The sequence below is a fragment of the Dendropsophus ebraccatus genome, chromosome 13 (genome assembly GCF_027789765.1).
Source record: "Dendropsophus ebraccatus isolate aDenEbr1 chromosome 13, aDenEbr1.pat, whole genome shotgun sequence".
NCBI classification, from domain to species: Eukaryota; Metazoa; Chordata; class Amphibia; order Anura; family Hylidae; genus Dendropsophus; species Dendropsophus ebraccatus.
This window is the reverse complement of record NC_091466.1, coordinates 22281723-22308247: the sequence shown is the minus strand read 5'-3', so window position 1 is coordinate 22308247 and position 26525 is coordinate 22281723. Positions and strand designations below refer to the sequence as shown.

The 26525-nt window shown below is 43.8% G+C and overlaps 1 protein-coding gene across 1 annotated transcript in view; it reads left to right on the top strand.

Moving 5' to 3' along the window:
• The window catches only part of LOC138770487 (vomeronasal type-2 receptor 26-like), a 47451-nt gene extending 21472 nt beyond the window's left edge, over nucleotides 1–25979 (top strand). The window contains exons 11-13 of the mRNA XM_069949592.1: nucleotides 2576–2699; nucleotides 24835–25703; nucleotides 25860–25979. Coding sequence (XP_069805693.1) covers nucleotides 2576–2699; nucleotides 24835–25703; nucleotides 25860–25979 — 1113 coding nt within the window. The remainder of the gene's footprint in view (nucleotides 1–2575; nucleotides 2700–24834; nucleotides 25704–25859) is intronic.
• The last annotated feature ends 546 nt before the right edge of the window (nucleotides 25980–26525 follow it).

Genomic DNA, 26525 nt, shown 5'->3' with positions numbered 1-26525 from the left:
TAAAAAAAAATTAAAAAATGTCATTATTAATAAAAAGCCCCCTCCCCTAATAAAAGTTTGAATCACCCCCCTTTTCCCATGTAATGAATAAAAGTAAACAAATAAATAAATAAACATGTTTGCTATCACCGCGTGCGTAATCGCCCGAACTATTAATTAATCACATTCCTCACCTTCCTCGCACGTTAAACGGCATAAGCGCAAAAAAATCCCAAAGTGCAAAATTGCACATTTTTGGTCACATCAAATCCAGAAAAAATTTAATAAAAAGCGATCAAAAAGTCGTATATGCGCAATCAAGGTACCGATAGAAAATAAACATCATGGCGCAAAAAATGACACCTGACACAGCCCCATAGACCAAAGGATAAAAGCGCTATAAGCCTGGGAATAGAGCGATTTTAAGGAACATATATTTGTTAACAATGGTTTGAATTTTTAACAGGCCATCAGATAAAAGAAAAGTTATACATGTTACATATCGTTTTAATCATAACGACTTGAGGAACATATATAACAAGTCAGTTTTACCCCAGGGAGAATGGCGTAAAAATAAATACCCCCAAAATAAATTTTTTTGTGTTTTTTTTTTTTTTTTCAATTTCACCATACGTTTATTTATTTTTTTCTGGTTTTCCAGTGTACTTTATGAAAGAATTCAGCCTGTCATTGCAAAGTACAAATAGTGACTAGGGCTCATGTGGGTTTCTAGGTGGAAATATGCAAGTGCTATGGCCTTTTAAGCACAAGGAGGAAAAAACAAAAACGCAAAAATTGAAATTGGCCCGGTCCTTAAGAGGTTAAAATAGGTCTATTCCCAGGCTTATAACGCTTTTATCCTTTGGTGTATGGGGCTGTGTGAGGTGTCATTTTTTTTTTTTTGCGCCATGATGTCCCCTTTCTATCGGTACCTTGATTGTGCATATGCTCCTTTTTGATCGCTTTTTATTACAATTTTTATGGATTTAATACGAACAAAAATTTGCAATTTTGCACTTTGGGATTTTTTGGTCGCTTACGCCATTTACCATGCGAGATCAGGAATGTGATAGCCGATTAGGCACGCGGCAAAACCAAACATGATTATTTATTTATTATTTATAACATGAGAAAAGGGAGGTGATTCAAACTTTTATTAGGGGAGGGGGCTTTTTATTAATAACAACACTTTTTTTTTTACTTTTACACTTATACTAGAAGCCTTCCTGGGCGACTTCTAGTATAAGCACTCTGATCTTTCTTTGAGATCTATCTTGTATACTTATACAGCATAGATCAATGAGATAGGCACTTTGATTGCTTCCGGCTGCTGCAGCCTGAAGCAATCGAGTGCTGAGCCAGGATCAGCGCCAGTAGCCAGGATCAGCGCCAGTACGGCGCTGAGCTTGGTCGGAGCAGGATGTGTGGATCACTCCTCCGGGACATCAAGGATGGCTACATACAAGTAATCGGATGCAGCTCTCAACTTTGACAGCAGCATCCAATTACTTTATTAGCAAGCACGGCGATCGGACTGTGCCCACTAATAGCCCCGGCCCCGGGCTACATGCGGCTCCCAGGAAGGTGGCAGATCAGAGCGCGGCCGCCGCGCGGCCCCGCTCTGAACACACGTAGGTGACCCTGGCCTGACAGGTACCCCCAGGGTCGCTTAGGGGTTAAAGGGGTGCAAGAAAATATTTTGTTTGCTTACAATTTGGCTTTTTGTCCATGCTAATGTAGAGGAAATAAGGTTTTCTTGTATTTCTTACACTTTAAAGAGAGGTTATGTTCCGTTTGTAACGTATTGTTGAGAGCCTGTGATAGTGGCATAATACTGCGACTTGGGCATGTAAGATGCACCCAGACATGATTCCTCTGCTGTCCCAGTTGCATTCCTGAGGTGTTTGCATCAATGTCTGAGGTGTTAATTTGGACTTTATGACCTCCAAGTGGTCAAATTTAGGTTTCCAAGAAACAAGCATTTTTCTCCCATTGACTTCAGTGCGTTTCGATATTCAATAAAATGTTCGAGCATCATGGTCTATTTGAATCGAATCTCAAGCTTTCAAATATTTACTACTCACTCATCTCTAATCAGTGGTAATGTGGTTTTTGAACTGATGGTGTTGCACAGCGCACACCGAATCTGCGCTCTAACTTGTTGGTGCAATCTTCTGTATGGGAGAGATAGGTGGGCTTATCACTCGGCAGGCATGTATAGATGCTGAGAGTACAGAAGCAAAAGAGGGAGGGTAACACTTTTGCTGGGTTTTCTGGTGTCTGATCCACTGCAGCTCATGCTACTGTCTACTTGTCTGATGCTTACAAGTTTGCTAATCGGCTGCTGAGCCATCATCTCAGTAGCCTTTCAACAAACTTTATTTAAGAACAGCGAACAGGTGTGCGAACAGACATTTGACTGTTTAGGTGTCCATTACTCAAACGCATAGATTCGGGAACAAACTCAAAACTTTGCAGTTTAAGTTCGCTCATTCCCAATTATGACCCTTTCTATAATTTTATTTTTTTTTATTAAGAATTTCTCATTGTACAAAAAGAAACAATTAACTATAGTAATTATTGACTTATTTTAAAGACGCCAACTTCAGTGTGTAGTAAACCTTGTCCTGTTGGCTACAGAAAAGCCGTAAAGAGTGGGATGAAGCAATGCTGTTTCGACTGTGTCTCTTGTTCTGAAGGTGAAATGTCAAACAAATCAGGTTGGTGTACTGTAAATCAATTTATCCAATTATTTTTCCTAATGTGCTTATAATGAGAAGGACAATTTATAGATACTGTGCTTGACACAAAAAAAAATATATGGTACCATCTCCAGCAAGTGCGCTAAAACATTAACATTTTTATTTCATAAACATGAGATGAAAATACATGGGTATCCAAGAAATCCAAGACACATAAGGGCATTTCACCGCCACCCATGCGTCCTATTGTATCGAGCATTGGCTGCCTATTGGAGCGACTTTTGGAGTGGCTTGATGATCTTTTGCAGCCACTTGTAAAACCTGTGCCTGGCTATCTCCAGGACTCTAGAGATGTTCTCACTAGCCTGAGTGACGTCACATGGCAGCCGGAGTGGCACTGGCTGCCATGTGACGTCACTTCATTATACACCAGTATACCATGGCATGTTGCCTTGCAAGTGCTAGAATTTCATTTAAACAAATATGGCAATTATACAAGAGACTTGAATAATTATATTTTGGAAATTACATCTTTTCTACTTAGTCACAATTTCTTTATGTTTGATCGTAAATTTTTTCTACAAAAGAGCGGAGTCTCTATGGTAGCAAGACACTCCCCTTAATTAGCAAATTTAACCATGTTGTTTTGGGAAGAACAATTAATTTTTTCAGACACCAATCCCTTTTGCACGCATTTGCAATGGTACGGGAGATTCATCGATGATGTCATTATCATTTGGAACGGAGATGTCTCTCCCGTACCATTGTTTGTGAATTACTTAAATTCCAATAATTATAATTTAAGATTCACTTATAATTTACAGGAGGTGACAATTGCATTCTTGGATTTAACTTTACAGGGAATACCATCATCTAAAATTAATTTTTCCACTTATTGTAAACCCATCTCTGGGAATACTCTTTTAGGAGCAGATAGCAATCATCCTCCACATACTGTTTGTGCCATTCCTGTTGGAGAGCTCACACGCCTCAAGAGGAATTGTACGGACAGTAACACCTTCAAACAGGAATCTGAGGCACTAGCTCATAAACTAAAAATGAGAGGATATACCTACCATCATATTATGAGGGCCAAACACATTGTCTCTAAAAAAAAGCCGAGATATTCTCATTAAACCAAAACAGAAAAATATTCCCAACCAAACTAAGACTAAACGGGTACTATCTATGGTTTATACTCCATTGTTTAATCAGATAAAATATATTATTAAGAAACATGTACACATTTTAATGGAGGATGACAAACTGTCAGAGATCCTGGCACAAGGTTTTGCCATTGTTCCCAAGCGAGCAAAAACCTTGGGAGACATACTTTCTCCAAGTTTAATCACCACAGATAAAAGGACTCCCACATGGTTACAAAGACATGGCTTTTTTAAATGTGGTGGCTATCCTTGCCGCACATGCAAATTTGCTAAACCCTGCACCACCTTTTCCAATAATTTAAATACCAGACACTATAATATTAAACAAAGGATAGACTGTAATTCCACTAACGTGGTATATATCATTGAGTGTTCACAATGCAATATTAAATATGTAGGTTGTACAACCAGAAAAATTAAAATACGTGCACTGGAACACTTAAATGACATTACAGGAAATCCATTTCGACATAAGTCAGGGGCTTCAGCGCATTTCATTAATCAACATGATAAAAGAAGTGACAATTTCATGATCTATGGCATAGAAAAAATAAATATCAAAGCCAGGGGAGGCGACACAGAAAATTTTTTAAAAAATTGTGAAGCCTATTGGCAGTTTGTTCTTGGCACAAGGGCTCCCGATGGCATGAATATACGCCGCGAACTTATGTATCATTACTAATTATTTTTCATTGTTCATTTTTTATTTATATTTTTAATTTTTAATTTTTCGTTTTTTATGCCATATTAGATCATATTCACACTTATTTGTAATATCAGTAGCCACATCATTTGCGTTTTTTCGCTCAAAAAATACTTTCTGGTTATTTATGTGTTTTCATCATTAGAGCTTACTCACATGGAGTCATCATTACTCACCACAGCATCACTCACTATCGCATTGCTTGTGTCTCCACATCATAGTAACTACCAGTGACTCATCCAGTTACATAAGTATCATTATACTAGGATAGTTTGTCACGTAGTATTTATTGCCATCTACCATGCTCAGCATAGCTTTTTACAAGTAATATGTTATTCAAGAAATTATGGTTTTCCATTATGAATATTTGGCCATATTATATACATGAAATGTGTGCATATTACTTTTGACTGACATAATTTAGTTCTTTCCGTATGAGATTAATGTTTAAATACTTTTTATTGAAGATTTTCAGATTTTTGTATATACATATCACAAACATAAACAATCACCATACAATACAATACTAGTATTAGTGCGTAGAGTATCCAAGGCTCCACAGATGTGATGCAGGAGCAAAACAGCTACATACCCCGTTTGTCGACCAAAAGAGTCCATGGCGTGGTAAGTTATGGAGCCAAGACTGTATGGGGGGGGGGGGGGGGCAGGGAGCAATAGATAACAATATAATGAAAGTGTGGAGCATTATGATATAATAGAGACAGACAAACAGGTTACATTCTCAAGGAACAACAAACAACAAGAAAACAACAAACAGTGTCTGCAGGAGGCGATGGTCAAAAGGAGCAGGAACACAGCAGGTATTACAAACATTAGCGTAAGTATTCTCGTTGGTCACGATGGGAGAACGTCACACCTATATCAAAGTGTAGTAAAGAAAATGTCAGAGGATTTATTTCTTGCAATAGGGACTATTGTACCACTTCCCCCAAATATTGTGAAAAGCAATTGTAGTTGATCTAGAAAAGGAAATTAGGCATTCCATAGTATAACAATGCTGTACACTGTCTACCACTTCGGTTAAGGTTGGCATGTTACGAGATTTCCAGTACCGTGTTATGACCAATCTGGCTATGTTAATGATCTTGCAAAATAGCATCCTATCTACAACCGGTACCACATGTAGATCCAGTAGTACCATGGTTTGAGCAGGGGTTAGATCAAGTTGCAAACCTAAAACAGTGTCTAATAATTTATTAACAGACAGCCAGTATGATCGAAGACATGGACATTCCCACAACGTATGTAGTAGGGTGTCAATGTTGCCACACCCACGCCAGCAGAGAGGGGAAGAGGTGGGGTAAAGTTGGTGAATCTTTTGCGGGTGAAATACCAGTGTAATCTCGTCTTAAGGGCATTTTCCCTTTGGGGAATGGCCATGGTCGACCTATGGGCCCATTTATACGCTCTCAACCAGTCCTCCTCCGAATACGACTTATGTAATGCAGATTCCCATTTCAAAATTGCGGAGGATTTCACAAAGGTGTGAAAGTCTCCTAATGCTTTATATAAAGGTCTCAGGCCCTTCAGTCGACCCAAAAGGATATTGTGGATCATGTTGTTCCACTTAATCTCGGGTTGAGGTAGATTAGTCAGGCAATGTCTGATCTGGAGGAACAAGAAAAAATCTTTAGAAGGAATGTCAAAGTTCCTTTGGAGATATCGAAAGTCGTGCAGCGTGGTGCCATTACACAAGTCTCCAATTTTACCTTTACCTTTTGCCATCCAGTGTAGGAGAGTCCCTCTAGAGGAAGCCGGAAGGGCTCCTGATAAGGCCGACAAAGGTTTTGCAAGAGAGAGGACCGGCCGAGAGGAACCCCGGGTTTTATGGGTTTGACGCCAACACTTAACAGCAGCTAACATGGAAGGGGATTGAGAGGACTGTCTGCGCTTTGACGACCATAAATGTGCATACAGGAGGCTTCGTAAATCATTATCGCAGAAAGCCCTCTCAGCTCGTACCCACGGTTTGCTCGAAGTGGACACAGTCCACCAGTCTTTGGTTTGTGACAATATCGTGGCCTGGTAATACTGATGCATGTCAGGTATGCCAATTCCCCCCAACAAGGGAGGTTTGATAAGTATGTGGTATGCAACACGTGGCTTCCTCCCATTCCACACAAACCGCAAGATCATGGAGCAAACTTTTTGAAAGAATCCCCCTGGTATACAGATGGGGAGAACTCTGAATAGGTACATTAAACGGGGAAGGAGTAGCATTTTAAAAGAGGCCACTCTCCCAATCCAAGATATCTCTAAAGTGGTCATTCTGTCTGCTTCCAGCTGCAGATTGTTTAGAAGGGGAAGGTAGTTGGTGTGATACAATAAGGCCAAATTGGCAGTCATATGAGCTCCTAGATACTTAATGGAACTTTGCTGCCAGTCCAAGGGATAGTCATTTTTCAATTTAGTCACTAATGAGACTGGGAGGTGGAAAGGTAGGGCTTCGGATTTAGATTGATTCAATTTATAATAGGAAACTTTTGCAAACATGTCCAGTATGGCAAGGGCATTAGGAAGAGAACGTTTAGGATTGCTTAGGGTAAGGATAACGTCGTCTGCATAGAGTGAAACTTTATGGATGTCATCACCTATGTTAATACCTTGTACTTCCGCTGCTGCTCTAAACGCTTGTGCTAGGGGTTCAATGGAAATTACAAATACTAGGGGGGATAGGGGACACCCCTGCCTAGTTCCATTGGATATAGTTAATGGTTCAGAAAGCATCCCATTATTATATACTTTTGCGGACGGGGCTGAATAAAGGGCCTTAACCCCTTAACGACATCGGGCGTAAATTTACGCCCTCGCGCCCTGGTACTTAGCGCATCAGGGCGTAAATTTACGCCCGATGTTTCCCCGATCGCTGCGTGTTCGCACACAGCGATCGGGGAAGATGGCCTGCTATAAATCATAGCAGGCCATCATAGCTTCTCGGCACAGGGGGTGGTTAACACCCCCCGTGCTTACGATCGCCGCTATTGGCTGATCAATTCAGATCAGCCAATAGCAGTGATCGGAACCTTTCCGGGTCATCGGTGACCCGATGACCCGGAAAAAAATGGCGGTCGGTGCTGTCCGAGGACGGCACCGACCGCCATTACTGTAAAAAGTAATGGTGGTCACTGTGCCACCGGCGATCGGCGATCGGGCCGGTGGCACGGCGATCAGAGTCCAGCAAAATAATAAATACCTGCCCTGGACCCCTCAGCTAGGTAGCTGAGGGGTCCAGAGCAGGTATTTGTACATTACTCACCTGTACCGGGGTCCTGATCGGCGTCTTCCGGTCTCGCGGCGTCCTCCGTCTTTTCGGCGCGTCTTCGGGTCTTTCCGGCGGTCCCCATCGGCTTCTTTCGGCTATTTTCGGCTCCAGCCTCGTGATTTTCCGGATTTTGCGTTCTGCTGCCCTCTAGCGGCTGATATGTGTAATACACTTATCAGCAGCTACAGGGATGTTTAGAATGTAGAAAAATTTTTTTTTTTTTCCAAATTTTTTTTTTTCTATTTTCCGCACCCTATCGCCGCTGAGTGTTGATCAGCATCGCACGAAAGTGCGCTGCTAATCAGCAACTCCTCCTTTTTGGCGTAGGGTGTTTTTTTTCTATATTCTACTGCCACGGTCTGCTGATAAGTGCCGCACATAAGTGCGGCATTTATCAGCAACGCCTTTGTTGGCGTAGGTTTTTTTTTATACTTACTGTAAAAAAACACGTAAAAAACACTACATTACACCACACTACATTGAATAAAGTTTGACACTACACCACTACATACCCCATATACCAATCCCCGTATAAAGATGGCCCCCAGGGTGGTTTCGGCGTCAGAGGGATACGTTATTATTGCCTCCAACACCGAAACAGCCAGTGAGGATGAATGGGGGGATCCTTCTTTCCTCCATTCATCCTCATCATCCTCATCATCCAGTGACATGTCTGGGGGGTAGCGTAGCGTATGCTGCCCCCCAGACACGTCTTTTCCGCCAGTACCGTCCCAATAAGAGATGACGGTATGGCGTGAAATTCTACAAACTCTGTGAGCGTACCTCTGGGTACTCTTACAGATTTAGGGTACGTGCACACTGCGGAATGGCGAAGGATAACCCTTTGTGCATTCCGCAGCTGGCACCCGCCGGCGGACTGATGCGGGCGCATGTCTCTATTCGTGTCATAGACTCCATTCTATGCACAGGCGGATTCCGTCGTCCATCCAAAGAATGAATACGTTGGACGGAGAGCGGAATCCGCCCGTGCATAGAATGGAGTCTATAACACGTATGGAGACGTGTGCCTGCATCAGTCAGCCGGCGGTTGCCAACTGCGGAATTCACAAAGGGTTATCTGTCGCGATTCCGCAGTGTGCACATACCCTTAGAGTGTATGTAGGAAGGGACACCCGAATCCAGCCCCCAGATGCCCCCTCCCCCCCATCCTCGGAACATGTGGGAAGATCGTCCGGGAACTGATCTTCCCACTGCTGGATAAAGGTTACCACCTGTACGGGGATAACTTTTATACCAGCACCCCCTCTTCTGCTCCCTCGCTGCCCTGTAGCTTGCGGCACGATACGAAAATATCAGAAGCAGTAACAGAGCCCTAATATTTAACAGCCATGGAGCGGGCCCAGCGCTTCAGGATATGAAGGACCCCGTATCGCACCAGGACAACATTTTCCAGGTGACGTCCCCCACACTGGAGAAAGGGAGACCCCAGAAGAAGTGCAGAGTGTGGCGTAACAGGGGGATCAGGAAGGACACCATTTTCCAGTGTGACACCTGTCCTGATCCCCCCGGCCTCTGCATACTGGATCGCTTCAAGGCGCACCACACGTCATCGGAGTTCTACATTATCTAAATTCTGTCCCTTATTCCTATTTCAGGGGTCACGTTTATCCAGGAATTATTCTGATCGCCATTATGGAGTCGGGAAGGAATTTTTCCCCTGTGATGAGGCTACTGTCGTCTGCCTCACGAGGGGTTTTTGCCTTCCTCTGGATCAACACAGGTTGAATTTGATGGACACCTGTCATTTTCAACCTTATAAACCAATAATTGGCCTAATACCCCCAAATAAATTAGAATTGTCCCTTTTCCCCAGCTAAGTAGGTATGGCCGCCATTCCCATTAGAGGATGCCATGATGCAATTACAAGGCCTCTGTGCTGCCAGTACAGTAGAAACCCCCCACAAGTGACCTCATTCTGGAAACTACACCCGATAAGGAATCTAACAAGGGGGGCAGCGGGGATATGGCCACCTGGTGACGGCCACATTTGGGACGTGAAAATGAAAAAAATTGTATTTTTTATTTTCTCGGCACATGTTCTACGTAAGTGCCTGTCAACAGTGGGGTCCATATCCTCACTGCACCCCTTGTTAGATTCCTTATGGGGTGTAGTTTCCAGAATGGGGTCACTTGTCAGGGGTCTCTACTGTCTTGGCAGAACAGGAGCTTTGTAATTGCGACATGGCCTCCATCCTGCATTCCAGCCTCTAAATGGTGCTCTGTCCCTTTGGTGGCGTGCCCTGTGCCCATATGGCACATTATGCCCACATGTGGGGTATTTTCGTAATCAGGGGAAACTACCCTACACGTTTTGTGTTCATTTTCTTTTTTAACCCCTTGTGGAAATGGAAAAAATCAAGGCTAGACCAACATTTAGTGTAATTTTTGTAAAATTTTTACTCTAAATCATTAATCTTGTCTTGATTTTTTCATTTTCACAAGGGGCTAAAAAAAAAAAAAAAAACACTATATGTGTAGCGCAATTTCCCCTGAGTACGGAAATACCCGACATGTGGACATAAAGCGCCATGCGGGTGCAGGGTTAGCCTCCGAAGGGAAGGAGCGCCATTTGGTTTTTGAAGGCTGGATTTGGATGGAATGGATTTCGAGGGGCCATGTTGCATTCAAAAGGCCTCTGTGTTGCCAAGACAATTGAAACCCCCCACAAGTGACCCCATTATGGAAACTACACCCCTCAAGGAATGTAACAAGGGGTTTAGTGAGCATATGGACCCCACTGGTGACAGGCACAAATGTGGAACAATGTGGCGTGAAAATGAAATATTACATTTTTTACACTATAATGTTGGTTTAGCCTTGAATTTATCATTTTCTCAAGGGGTTAAAAGAGGGGAAAAAAACAAAATGTGTAGAGCAATTTCCCCCGAGTCCGAAAATACCCCACATGTGGACATAAAGCGCCATGTGGGCACAGGGCAAGCCTCCGAAGGGAAGGAGCGCCATTTGGATTTTGGAGGTTGGATTTGGCTAGAATGGATGATGAACGCCATGTCGCATTTACAGAGCCCTCGTGCTGCCAAAACACTGGAAACCCCCCACAATTGACCCCATTCTGGAAACTGCACCCCTCAGGGAATCTAACAAGGGGTGCACCGAGGATATGGACCCCTTGATGACAGGCACATTTGTGCCATGAAAGTGAAAAAATGAAATTTTTTACTTTTACGTCACATTGTTCCACATTTGTGCCCGTCACCAGTGGGGTCCATATGATCACTGCCCCCCTTAGTAGATTCCTTGAGGGGTGTAGTTTCCATAATGGGGTCACTTGTGGGTGTTTCCAGTGTCTTGGCAGCACGAGGGCTCTGTAAATGTGACATGGCCCTTGAAATCCATTCCAGTAAAATTCAGCTTCCAAAAGCCAATTGGCGCTCCTTCCCTTTGGAGGCTCGTCCTGCGCCCGCTTGGCACTTTATGTCCACATGTAGGGTATTTCCGTACTCAGGAGAAACTGCGCTACACATTTTGTGTCTTTTTTTTCCTCTTATCCCTTTAAGAAAATGAAAAATTGAAGGCTAGAACATTTTAGTGTAAAAAATAAATTTTTCTTTTTTCACGCCATATTGTTCGGAAAATCTGTGAAGCACCTGTGGGGTCCAAATGCTCACCGCACCCCTTGTTACATTCCTTGAGGGGTGTAGTTTTCTAAATGGTGTCCCTTTAGGGGTGTTTTTTTTGGTTTTGGCACCCCAGAGCCTCTGCCAACCTGAAGTGGTACAGTCAGAAATGACCAAATATAACGGAGCCATTGAAATTCACTAGGCGCTCCCTTATATCTGAGGCTTGTGGTTGCGTCAAATAGCGCAATAGGGCCACATATGGGGTATTTCTATAAACTGCAGAAACGGGGCAATAATTATTGGGGTGCATTTCTCTGGTAATAGGTTTATAATTATGAAAAATATTGGATTACAATAAAATCTCTGCACAGAAAATTAAAATTTTCACATTTCTTACACACTTAGCTTTTATTTCTGTGACTCCCCTAAAGGGTTAAAACACTTTCTGGATATGCTTTTGCAGAGTGTGGGGGGTGCAGTTTCTGAAATGGGGTGCTTTGTGGGGCTTTCTAACATACAGGCCCCTCAAATACACTTTGAGGCTGGGTTCACACGCTGTAACTGTGCGGCTGTATTTTTTATGCGGCTGTAAATGTGCGGGTGAAACTCCGGCCGTGGGAAAAAATAGACATGCGGCTCAAAACATACGGTCAGTTACTTTGAAATCTGGTTCAACTAAAAATAACAAATAAAATGTTAAGAAAGTGATGCAAACACCTCTGGATGCATCTGGGAAAGCAGGGAACACAGTTTACATGAATCACTATTACCGGGGTTTGCGATCCTCTGCACTATAGCTGATGTCTCTCATGGTTAATATATTGAATTAATAAAACACATTTTCTGTCTAATAAAGTCCCTTTTATTGTTCAATAATTAAATGTAAACGATTCCATCATTTTGCAATTAAATATACTGTTAAAATAAATATATATATAAATAAATGTATATTTATATATATATTTATTTTTTGACAGTATATTGAATTGCACAATGATGGATTCGTTAGAATTAAATTATTGAACAAAGAAACTGTATTTATTTAAACAAAAATGTGTTTTCTTAATTAAATATTAATTAGTACAGGAAGCTCTATAAGCCGGTAATTCATATTCCCGGCAATAGAGCTTTCTGTACTAGTCATCACTTTACTTTACTCAAAACATCAAATGTTTCTTCTAATTATGTTATCACAATAGCATTATTAGAAGAAACATTTAGAATTATATGTGCGCTCAGCTGATTGGCTGTTCGGCTGAGCGCACATATAATAAGCCGGTCCGCAGTACAGTGACTTCATTGTGCTGCGGACCAGCGAAGAGGACACATCGGGGTGAGTATAGAGCTCTCCACACCCCCTCCCCAGCACTGCACCCCTCCCAGCAAGGAAGGGGGGTCAGTTAACCCCTTCCTTGCTGGGATGGGTGCAGTCTGACATCAGTCTGGCCCCCCGGGGGTTAAGGGGGATGCAATACATCCTCCCTTAACCCCTTGGGGGTCAGACTGTAAGCAGCGATCTGTAAAGATGCTGCATACTGTAAGGAGCACAACACCGCTCACAATGATGGGTTTTGTGCTCCTGTTTGTGTTTTTTTTGTGTGTTTCTCCCTTTTTGTTTTTCAGATATCGGTATCCTGGGGATTACGTCGGATTCCATGGACTACGTCGATGACCAGCGGTTGTTCTTTGAATTTTTTATATAAAATGGTCAATGAGGGGTGTGGGGGTGTTTTTATTTGAATAAAAAATTTTTTAAACTTGTGTCTTGTCTTTATTTCTTTACTTTTTAGACTTAGTAGTGGAAGCCTTCTAATAGACGGAATCCATAACTAAGTTGGGGCCTAGTGTTAGCCGGTATAAAATGGCTAACACTAACCCCCCATTATTACCCCAGTACCCAATGCCACCAGGGGTACTGGGAAGAGCCGGGTGCCAGTGGTCCCGGAGCGTCAAAATTGGCGCTCCTGGACCGGGCGGCAGCAGGCTGGTAAGATTTAGGCTGGGGAGGGCCTAAACCAATGGCTCTTCCCACCCTGGTGTTACCAGGCTGCTGTCGTTTGGTTTTTAACCCGGCTGGTTATAAAAATAGGGGGGACCCTATGCGTTTTTTTTTTTTATTATTTATTTATTTATTTAAAAAAAAAAAACCCGCATAGGGTTATATTTTTTATAACCAGCCGGGTTAAAAAACAAACGACAGCAGCCTGGTAACACCAGGGTGGGAAGAGCCATTGTTTTAGGCCCTCCCCAGCCTAAATCTTACCAGCCTGCTGCCGCCCGGTCCAGGAGCGCCAATTTTGACGCTCCGGGACCACTGGCACCCGGCTCTTTCCAGTACCCCTGGTGGCATTGGGTACTGGGGTAATAATAGGGGGGTTAGTGTTAGCCATTTTATACCGGCTAACACTAGGCCCCAACTTAGTAATGGATTCCGTCTATTAGACGGCTTCCACTACTAAGTCTAAAAAGTAAAGAAATAAAGACAAGACACAAGTTTAATTTTTTTTTATTCAAATAAAAACACCCCCACACCCCTCATTGACCATTTTATTTAAAAAATTCAAAGAACAACCGCTGGTCATCGACGTAGTCCATGGAATCCGACGTAATCCCCAGGATACCGATATCTGAAAACCAAAAAGGGAGAAACACACAAAAAAAACACAAACAGGAGCACAACACCCATCATTGTGAGCGGTGTTGTGCTCCTTACAGTATGCAGCATCTTTACAGATCGCTGCTTACAGTCTGGCCCCCAAGGGGTTAAGGGAGGATGTATTGCATCCCCCTTAACCCCCCGGGGGGCCAGACTGATGTCAGACTGCACCCATCCCAGCAAGGAAGGGGTTAACTGACCCCCCCTTCCTTGCTGGGAGGGGTGCAGTGCCGGGGAGGGGGTGGGGAGAGCTCTATACTCACCCCGATGTGTCCTCTTCGCTGGTCCGCAGCACAATGAAGTCACTGTACTGCGGACCGGCTCATTATATGTGCGCTGAGCCGAACAGCCAATCAGCTGAGCGCACATATAATTCTAAATGTTTCTTCTAATAATGTTATTGTCATAACATAATTAGAAGAAACATTTGATGTTTTCATTAAAGTAAAGTGATGATTAGTACAGAATGCTCTATTGCCGGGAATATGAATTAACGGCTTATAGAGCTTCCTGTACTAATTAATATTTAATGAATAAAACACATTTTCTTGGAAATAAATTCAGTTTCGTTGGTCAATAATTTATTTCTAACGAATCCATCATTGTGCAATTCAATATACTGTCAAAAAATAAATATATAGATAAATATACATTTATTTATATATCTATTTTTTTTAACAGTATATTTAATTGCACAATGATGGATTCGTTAGAAATAAATTATTGATCAACGAAAGTGTCTTGATTACAAATAAAATGTCTTTGATTAATTTAATATATTAACTATTAGAGGCATCGGCATTCGGCATCATTGCCGGCTATTTTTGAAGTACTCCGTACGGACCGCCTGTCAATCCACGGCCGCATGTCCAGCCGCAAACAATGGTCTTGTTCATTTTTTACGTGTCCGTTTACGATAGGGCCGTAGATTCAGAGATAGTGTGCACTGTGCAGCCGCATATCCTATACTTCCCAGCATACACACGAACCATCAAAAATACCACCGCACAATTACAGCCGCACATACAGCCGCACTCTTACAACGTGTGAACCGAGCCCCCACCTGAACAGGTCCCTAAAAATATCTGATTTTGAAATTTTACTGAAAATTTGGAAATTTGCTGCTAATGTTTTCAGCTTCCTATTGTCTAAAAAAAATGAAAGATCGTTTAATAAATGCCGCCAACATAAATTAGACATGTTGCTAATGCTATTTAATATATAATTTATGTGGTATAACCACTTTCTGTATACGCAAAAAAGTTTCAAAGTTGGAAAAATGCATTTTTTCACATTTTTTTCACATTATTTGGGGTTTTTTCATAAAGATTCGTTATGAGTATCGACTCCAATTTACCAGAAATGTAAAGTACAATATGTCACGAGAAAACAATCTCAGAATCAGCCGGATAGGTTAAAGCATCCCGAAGTTATTAATGAATAAAGTGACACTGGTCATATTCATAAAATTTGTCTCTGTCATTAAGGCCATTTCAGGCTCTGTCCTTAAGGGGTTAATACTGTTGAGAATTGAGCCACAGAAGCCGAATTTACTAAGAGCCGAGAAGGCGTACGACCAGGAAATTCGGTCGAACGCCTTCTCGGCGTCCAGCGAAACCGCCACAGCCGGAACCTTGACATTGTTAATATGGTGGAATATATTGAGAACCCGACGCGTGTTTTTAAAGGCCTGACGCCCTTTCATAAAGCCGGTTTGGTCAGGGCTAATTATAGAGGGAAGTATTTCAGCCAGTCTTGAAGCCAATATCTTCGCGTACAATTTAATGTCGGAATTTAGTAGAGAGATCGGCCTGAAGTTGGCCGGTTTGTCTGGGGGCTTGCCAGGTTTAGGAAGGGTGACGATTAGGGCTAATTGGTTTTCTTCGGGGAAGGATCCAGTTGCCTGGGCCTCACCAAACAATCTCAATAGGTATGGATTTAAAATGTCGGAAAATACTTTATAATAATGATTGGATAATCCATCTGGGCCTGGAGATTTTCCTAAGGGCAGGGATTTAATTTGGGTTTCTATCTCCTGGATGGTAAAAGGAGCATTAAGAATATCTAGGTGGTCATTTATCAGGGAGGGAAGATTCAGTTTATTAAGGAAGCAATCTATGTCGGTTTTGGTTGGCTGATGCATTAAAGTGTCATCTTTTAAGTTATAAAGTTTAAAATAGAATTGTTGGAAGGCATTAACGATATCACGGGGATCTAAGAGTTTGCCATTGGTATGCTCATCTATGATGTAGGGTATGCGTGTTGGGCTTGGCAGCGAGAAGTTTACCAGCTTTATCTCCTTCAGCATAGAAAAGGGATTTAGTTTTGCTCAGTTTCCGTTCATACTCATGTAGCATGAGTAGACGGAGATCGTTCCTAAGGGATTTTATTTCCTGAAGGAGGATAGGGGAATTAGTGGATTTATGCAGGGGCGTAGCTAAAGGCTGATGGGCCCTGGTGCAAAATTTTAGCTTGGGGCCCCCCATCTCCCCCCGATCAGGGAAAGTCCTATCTAACGTTATATCCAATTACTCTAATGTGCCACCATGTTCTAATGCACTGTCACTGCCTCCACCTCATGTACTGCACTAATGCCCCCTATAATTAATGGACTGTACTGTGTCATTGTCTAATCATTGTATTCCAATCTTTGACTCTACAGCTGAAAAACTACAACTCTCATCATGAACTGCCAGTTGGAAACGATGGTGGTTGTAGTGCTGCAACCTGAAGTGCCACATGCTGCAAAACTACAACTCCCATTATAAACTGTCAGCAGGGCATGATGAAGTTTGAACTTCTGCAACCTGGAGAAGTCACCTGATATCACCTGCAGTCCTATGTAACACCACAAATAACAGTGATATCCCTCTGAGTACAGATAATGTAGTAGTCATCTGCAGTCCTATGTAACACCACAGATAACGCAGTGATATCTCTGAGTACAGATAATGTAGTAGATGTCCCCTGCAGTCCTATGTAACACCACAGATAACACAGTGATATCTCTGAGTACAGATAATGTAGATGCAGCACAAGCTGGAGCTCAACGCGGTAAAGATACGGCCATAGGACATAGCTTGGGCCGCCAAGGCAGATGTCTGGAGGAGGGGGCGCTGGTACTTGCTGTCATCTGATTAGGTAAGAGGCCCAATCAGATGACAGCATGTGCCAGCGGGCGCAGCGGGACAGATTAGCGCAGTACTTCCCAACCTTTTCCACCTCGGGGCGCCCCTACTAAATGATGTTCTACAAAATAAGAAAACCGTCATACAGTGACTCACCGGTGACGTCTTCTTTGATCTGAGGCGTCACTTTCCCTTTTCCTCTTCATCCGGCCCAGACCTCCATGATGATTCCTTCCAGATACGTTTCATCCCCTTAGAACTGCGAGACAAACAATTTAGGCTCCGCACATTTCTAGCAACTTCCTTCCCTTCCTCCCTCCTGTCGGCTCCCATAGTAACTGCACTGTTTGGTGTAATGTGCAGTAAAGTGAGTAGGAATGTGGGATGCCCCCTGTATGTAGGATTCCCTGCTGTGCCCCCATGAGCTAATAATGCCCCCAGAGGTGCCCCCATACAATAATAATGCCCCCAGAGGTGCCCTCATGAGCTAATTATGCCCCCAGAGGTGCCCCCATGAACAAATAATGGCCCCAGAGGTGCCCTCATGAGCTAATAATTCCCCCAGAGGTGCCCCCATGAACAAATAATGGCCCCAGAGGTGCCCCCATGAACAAATAATGGCCCCAGAGGTGCCCTCATGAGCTAATAATTCCCCCAGAGGTGCCCCCATGGACTAATAATGCCCCCATGAGCTAATAGTGCCCCCAGAGGTGCCCCCATGAACTAATAATGCCCCCAGAGGTGCCCCCATATACTAATAATGCCCCCAGAGGTGCCCCCATGAGCTAATAATGCCCCCAGAGTTGCCCCCATCAACTAATAATGCCCCCAGAGGTGCCCCCATGAGCTAATAATGCCCCCAGAGGTGCCCTTATGAGCTAATAATGCCCCCAGAGGTGGCCCCCATGAACTAATAACGCCCACAGAGTTGCCCCCATGAACTAATAATGCCCCCAGAGGTGCCCCCATACAATAATAATGCCCCCAGAGGTGCCCCCATATACTAATAATGCCCCAGAGGTGCCCACATGAGCTAATAGTGCCCCCAGAGGTGCCCCCAAGAACTAATAATGCCCCCAGAGGTGCCCCCATCAACTAATAATGCCCCCAGAGGTGCCCCCATGAGCTAATAATGCCCCCAGAGGTGCCCCCATGAGCTAATAATGCCCCCAGAGGTGGCCCCCATGAGCTAAAAAATGCCCCCAGAGGTGCCCCCATGAACTAATAATGCCCCCAGAGGTGCCCCCATGAACTAATAATGCCTCCAGAGGTGCCCCCATGAACTAATAATGCCCCCAGAGTTGCCCCCTATGAACTAACAACGCCCCCAGAGGTGCCCCCATGAACTAATAGTACCCCCAGAGGTGCCCCCATGAACTAATAATGCCCCCAGAGGTGCCCCCATGAGCTAATAGTGCCCCCAGAGGTGCCCCCATGAACTAATAATGCCCCCAGAGGTGCCCCCATATACTAATAATGCCCCCATGAGCTAATAATGCCCCCAGAGTTGCCCCCATCAACTAATAATGCCCCCAGAGGTGCCCCCATGAGCTAATAATGCCCCCAGAGGTGGCCCCCATGAACTAATAACGCCCACAGAGTTGCCCCCATGAACTAATAATGCCCCCAGAGGTGCCCCCATATACTAATAATGCCCCCAGAGGTGCCCCCATACAATAATAATGCCCCCAGAGGTGCCCCCATATACTAATAATGCCCCAGAGGTGCCCACATGAGCTAATAGTGCCCCCAGAGGTGCCTCCAAGAACTAATAATGCCCCCAGAGGTGCCCCCATCAACTAATAATGCCCCCAGAGGTGCCCCCATGAGCTAATAATGCCCCCAGAGGTGGCCCCTATGAGCTAAAAAATGCCCCCAGAGGTGCCCCCATGAACTAATAATGCCCCCAGAGGTGCCCCCATGAACTAATAATGCCTCCAGAGGTGCCCCCATGAACTAATAATGCCCCCAGAGTTGCCCCCTATGAACTAACAACGCCCCCAGAGGTGCCCCCATGAACTAATAATGCCCCCAGAGGTGGCCCCCATGAACTAATAACGCCCACAGAGTTGCCCCCATGAACTAATAATGCCCCCAGAGGTGCCCCCATATACTAATAATGCCCCCAGAGGTGCCCCCATACAATAATAATGCCCCCAGAGGTGCCCCCATATACTAATAATGCCCCAGAGGTGCCCACATGAGCTAATAGTGCCCCCAGAGGTGCCCCCAAGAACTAATAATGCCCCCAGAGGTGCCCCCATCAACTAATAATGCCCCCAGAGGTGCCCCCATGAGCTAATAATGCCCCCAGAGGTGGCCCCCATGAGCTAAAAAATGCCCCCAGAGGTGCCCCCATGAACTAATAATGCCCCCAGAGGTGCCCCCATGAACTAATAATGCCCCCAGAGGTGCCCCCATGAACTAATAATGCCCCCAGAGTTGCCCCCTATGAACTAACAACGCCCCCAGAGGTGCCCCCATGAACTAATAGTACCCCCAGAGGTGCCCCCATGAACTAATAATGCCCCCAGAGGTGCCCCCATGAGCTAATAGTGCCCCCAGAGGTGCCCCCATGAACTAATAATGCCCCCAGAGGTGCCCCCATATACTAATAATGCCCCCATGAGCTAATAATGCCCCCAGAGTTGCCCCCATCAACTAATAATGCCCCCAGAGGTGCCCCCATGAGCTAATAATGCCCCCAGAGGTGCCCCCATGAACTAATAACGCCCACAGAGTTGCCCCCATGAACTAATAATGCCCCCAGAGGTGCCCCCATATACTAATAATGCCCCCAGAGGTGCCCCCATACAATAGTGATGCCCCCAGAGGTGCCCACATGAGCTAATAGTGCCCCCAGAGGTGCCCCCATACAATAATGATGCCCCCAGAGGTGCCCCCATACAATAATAATGCCCCCAAGAACTAATAATGCCCCCAGAGGTGCCCCCATACACTAATAATGCCCTCAGAGGTGCCCCCATATACTAATAATGCCCCCAGAGGTGCCCCTAAAAAAACAAACATCCTACTCACCTAATCGGCGCTGTGTGGCTGCAGGCAGCAGCTCTCCTCCTCCTCTTCGGGCTCCATCTTGCGAGCCGCAGGGACGGGACTTCCGGCAGACGTGATGACGTCACATCCTCACGCCTGCCGGAGAGGTCACGGCCCGGCCTCCCATAGGCTGCTGGTATGAAGTGCCGGCAGCCTATGGGAGAGAATACATGAGGAGGACGCTGACAGGTCCTTCTCCTGTATTCTGATCGCTTTGATGTTCCGCCCGCTCACTGTGCGGGCGGAACATCAAAGCGATCTGTGCATCCTGAGAAGCTGCGCGGCCGCAGCTTCTCTGGATGCTCAAAAACAAGTGGCAAGGGGGGCCGTGCGGGCCCCCCTAGCGTAGGGGCCCGGTCCCATGGCGACCCCGGCGACCCCTATAGCTACGCCACTGGATTTATGTTTGGTTTCTAATCGTCGAATTTTAGACAGTAAGTCTTGGATGTCCTTAATTATAGCTTTTTTCACTTGATATCCTACTTTCATACATATCCCTCTAATAACTGCCTTATGGGCATTCCACAATGTGTTAATATTAATATCTTCTGTGTCATTTTCTTCGAAGTATTGGGTTATGGTTGTTCTGATAACTTCCCTGTGCTCTGAATGAGATAAGAGATGAGAGTTACAGCGCCAGAGGTACGTAGCGGGGACATTATAGGATTCCCTAAGGCTAACAGAAATTGGGCAATGATCCGACCATGTCTTAGTCTCTATAGATGTGGAATCAACCAGCAAAAGCAGGGGAAAGTCCACTACGATCAGATCAATTCTGGAATACGAATTAGCTGCATTAGAGAAGAAGGTATAGTCGGCTTCAGTGCTATGTTGTACCCGCCATGTGTCATATAGTTCATTATCCCAGAGGAATTGGTCTAGTGAGGGGCGAGATCTGCTGCTCTTATGTGTAGTGTCCCTAAGCAAGTCCGGGACTAAGTTAAAGTCACCGCAGTAAAGGACATATCCTTTTTTGTACTTATTGACCAACCGATTAACTTTGTAAATGAATTGAAGTTGGCCCTCATTGGGTGCATATAGAGAGCAGACCGTATAGTCTACATTATTAATAGTGCACACAATAATAATATACCTGCCCCCTGGATCAGAGTATTGTGCGTGTATTTGCACAGCTAGAGAATTCTTAAAAGCAATAAAGACGCCCCTACGTTTTATAGTGAAGTGGGAATGGCAGATAATAGGAAAAGAAGGATGCTTAATTCTGTGCGCATCTGACTGGACAATATGCGACTCTTGTACACATACTATGTCACAATGTTGTCGCTTAACCTCTGCCCAAAAGTGTGATCGTTGTTGGGGAGATTTTAAACCTCTAACATTATAAGACAGTATTTTAATTACCATATTGGAAAACATATACACAGCATATACCAGTAGCCCATAAAACGACTTTCAAAGGTGGACTTTAAGCGGCGACTCCCATCGTGACCAACAGACTGCCCCTCCTTAAAATACATCATAGATCCTGCAAGTAGGAAAAAAGAGAACAGGAAAAACAGGTAAAACAAGAAAATAGCAAGAGGCCCTGGGGCCAACAACTGCAACAGTACACACATAGTGCCAACTGTGGCACAAAAAATAAAGACTCTTCGGGTGAAAAAACAAGAAATCAAAAATCCCGAAGCCTGGGTGGGCCAGAGTTTGTGTAAAGCCGGAGCAGATCAACTTGAGTGAATTCTCGATAGAAAGTTCTCACACGGTTTGTCCTCAACGAGCGCGGCCCCGACCGCGTCTGCTAGTAGGTGGGTAGTTCCAATCGGACCGGGTCCTCTGCGGGTCTTTAGGTGGAGGTATCTCTGCAACAGGAATATTCTAGGATGTAAGGAGTTTAGTCCCGTCTTCCGGTGATCTGACAATCGCTATCTCTCCGTCTTTAGAAATTAGAAGCTTATTGGGGTATCCCCATCTGTAGGACACTTGTGCATCCCTCAAGGCAGTGGTAATTGGTACCAGAGTGCGTCGCCATTGTAGCGTTGCTGCCGAGAGGTCAGCAAAGACGGAGATATCTTTGTACTTATCAGGAATCTGTGTATTCTTTCTGGTAGCTTGCATAAGCGCCTCCTTCACATGAAAGAAATGTATACGGGCAAGCGTATCTCTGGGTGTATCTGAAGGAAGGTGACGGGGACGTGGGACTCTATGAGCTCTGTCCACAGTTATTTCTCGATTAGGGCAATCAGGTAACACATCCTTTATGAATTTCTGGACAAAATGGAGCAATTGAATCAGGTAGGACCGATTCAGGTATGCCCCTAATTTTAATATTGTTTCGCCTTGAACGATCTTCTAAGTCCACTATTTTGTCTTTCAGATATTTTACTTCTTCCACTAAGGCATCATGTGAGTCAACAAGGGAGTTGTGAGCTTCTGAAAATTCCCCCATTTTCACTTCTGTGTGATCGGTCCTCTGCTCCAGTTGTTGTATAGCAGTGGACAAAGGATGGATAGCTTCCCCTATATCCAGTTTCAATGATCCCCTCTGTGCTGAAAACATCAGCTTAATATTAGCCATGGTGATTGGGGCATCATCAGGAGGAAAGTCAATCACAACATCATGCCCTGGTATAATAGGGGTTAACTCAGTCTCTCTGTCAGTGGCTCTGAAAACATGGCCGCTAGCTGCAGAGTTTGCAGGGGAGGGAGGTGGAGAGCATGAGGCAATGCTGCTGCCTGCTTCTGTTGCCTGTGAAGCAGGTTCCGTTTCCCCCATATGTGTGGATGTGTTGCGGGGAGCCTCCTCGTCCTCCTCCCTCAGGGTGTTTAGAGAGGAGAAGCGGTTCCCTAATGTCGGGACCTCACCTCTCTGCAGCCGCTCCGTGCCTGCTGTGTCAGCTGCGGTCTTCTTCCGACTCGGACCGGCGCCATCTTGGAAGCCGGCCCGGTAGAAGAACGCTGTCAATTTCAGCGGGTTGTGGCTTCCTTTCCCCCTTCCAGCCATGCTGTTTGGCTCCTGGAGTGTCCTGGGGTCCGATCGGGTCACTGTGGTGCCGAATTGCAGTCTCAGTCGCTGATTATGGGCTAGTGAGGACGGAGCGCTCTCACTACACAGCCATCCGCTCCGACGGCTAGACACCTCCGTATGAGCTTAAATGCAAATAAATAAATAGCACATTGCCAGCATTTGGCTGGCTATATTGTGCATTATATGAAACTTATTATGCTCTTGGGACTCTGTTGTACTTATATATACCTATACAGACTTATCATGCTTTACATTTCAATTCATAATCATTATCTTTACAGATTTATTATGTTTTGCATTTATTTTTATTTTCATAATTATATACATGTATATGGTATTACTTTAAACAGATGAATTATGTAAGCTCTCTTTGCCTTTATAGTATCTTCATTCGTTTTATTTTATTATATTCTTATTTCATTTATGTCATTTGCTATAGGTATATTGTGTATAATTCATTTTGAATGAAGATCTTACCGCAGCAATAGTATTGTTTGTTTTAAGAGTTAACTTGTGCACCTGTCCATGTTACACCTGTAGTGGTGATGATTTAAGAAAGTAGCTCACAAGGGAAACTTGGGTGATCAAGAGCGCGCATGCGCTTGAAACGCATCCTGTGGGGTCACTGCACTTAGGTGTTGTTTGTATATTTGGCATTGGCAAAATAAAAGAATCTCTCTGCTTTTAGTGCTGGATTACCGACTTTTCTTCCTGAACTGCAGTATCCAAGAAACCGCCTACATGTTTTAGAGCCCAAGCTCCTAAGTCATGCCATAACTAAGGAGTTTGGGCTCTGAAACATGTAGGCAGTTTTTTGGATATCCATGTATTTTCAACTCATGTTTTTGAAATAAAAATTCTACTTTTTTAACACACTTGCTGGAGCTGGTTCCATACCATTTTTGCATCATGCACAGCATCTGGACAGGAGTTGGCCGGCTTTTACCTTGCTCCACCGAAGGCATGTGGTCTTGCTGCACACAAGGGTGAGCTGACAAAATTTTTTGTAATTTTTGCTGCTAATTTTCTAAGAGCCATAATGTTTTTCTTGTTTCATTTGACACACCAAAAATAATGTTTGTAGGGGAAACAGAAAAAAAACAACAGTAGAAATTTGTTTACCGTGTGGTTAAAATAATGTTATTGTGCATATCAGTTCAGTTTAAATACTCACTTATAGATACTCACTTTACAGATGTAAATAGCCCCATAGCTGGCACAACTCATCAAAGCACATTTCTTGTGATATACGAACCATCCGAACTCATCCCAACCTAAATGCTCAGCGTTTGACTCCCGCTGCCTTGAGAAGTTGAATGCCACCCTTAGGGCTGCCAGGAAAACATTGTCTGTAATCATATTTTTTCGAACTCCCACAGGCTGCATCCACCTTTTCAAGCCACTGGTCAAATACAGAGAGTTCGGGTTTGGATAAACCAGAACTTTCAGCAAGTTCGCTCATCACTATTACTTTATTGACGTAACACACTTTGCATGGACCCTGAACATCTGTCTTATACTAAATATTTAGTATTTTAACATTAATATTTTCCATGTTTTCTTGTTATACCTTAGATAGTGATACGTGTATACAATGCCATCCAGATCATTACTCCAACCCTACCAGAGATAAGTGCATCAAGCGACAACTTGACTTCCTCTCCTATGAAGACTATCTTGGTGCCACAATGGCCAGCCTATCAGTAACCTTAATGGTGACCACTATAGCTGTATTTTATGTTTTCTTTAATAACCGGAATGCACCAATCGTGAAGGCCAATAATTGTAACTTGAGTTACATCCTCCTGGTATCTCTTAAGCTGTCTTTCCTCTGTTCTTTGCTATTCATTGGACGTCCAACAGATATAACTTGCCATCTTAGACAAATGGTCTTTTTAGTAATATTCAGTGTTGCAATTTCCTCCCTTTTAGGAAAGACTTTAATCGTCATTGCAGCTTTTAACTCCACAAAACCGCACGATAATTGGAGATTCTTTATGAATTCCACATTTTCCTTTGGCCTTATTATTGCTTGTACCTTAGGAGAATTTCTCATTTGTATAATCTGGTCAATATGGGCTCCACCATTTGCTGACTATGATACAAGAAGCGTAAAGGAGAAACTTATTTTGAAATGTAATGACGGCTCTACACATGCTTTCTATATAGCAATATCATATATTGGGCTCTTTGCCGTTTTTTGTTATACTGTCGCTTTCAGTGCTCGGAAACTTCCGGACAGTTTCAATGAAGCACGTAACATAACTTTCAGCATGTTGATATTTTGTAGTGTTTGGATCACTTTTATACCATCTTATATGAGTACAAAAGGCAAAGATGTAGTGGCTGTAGAAATATTTGCTATTTTATCATCCGCTGGAGGGTTATTGTGTTCTATCTTCTTCCCCAAATGCTATATTTTGTTAATAAAACCCACTTCTAAAGTTAGAAAACATTTTCATTCCAGAAGCCAGCCATAATATATAATGTAATATTTATTTTGCATGCATCTAAGTTATTTATATTTACCCAAAGATTAATAAAAAAAGATAAATGTATGTGTGTAACAGTCACATTCAATGGAATTATTCTTTCATAAGCTTTCACTTTTAGAAGTCTTGGTACTCTCCATAGTGCTGGTATGTGGAAAGACTATGATGTCCATCATGTTCAATCTGAAATCCGACTTTGGGGATCCAGAGGAAGATAAAAACCTATAAGTCAGATTCCAAGGGAAGTCCCAACTCCAAGTATAACCAATATAATCAGGAAAAAATTCCATGGATCTACCTCAAAAAATCAAGTAACCATAACTTTTATTAATATATTTTTCAGGAAAGGCATAGTCGCCACTGAAACATTTGTTTAATGAATCAGTCATTATGAGTAAGGATGGTCCGAACCTGCCGAAGTTCGGGTTCGTATGAACCTGAACGCTCGGCATCAGATTCCCGCTGTCTGGCAGCTCCGTGCAGTGGGTGGATAAAGCGGGAGGGCCGCCTGGAAAACTGGGATACAGCCTATGGCTATGGCTGTATCCCAGTTTTCCAGTCGGTCTTCCCGCTGTATCCACCCTCTCCACGGAGCGGTCAGACAGCGGAAATCATTGCCGAGAGTTCGGGTTCGTACCATCCCTAAATATGAGGAATGGCAGAAAGCTCCATAGCCTCATTGCTCTCACAGTAAAGAATCCTCTTTTGTGATGATGGTGAAACCTCCTTTACTCTAGACGAAAATTACTACAAAAATGTATTATCTTTGTTATC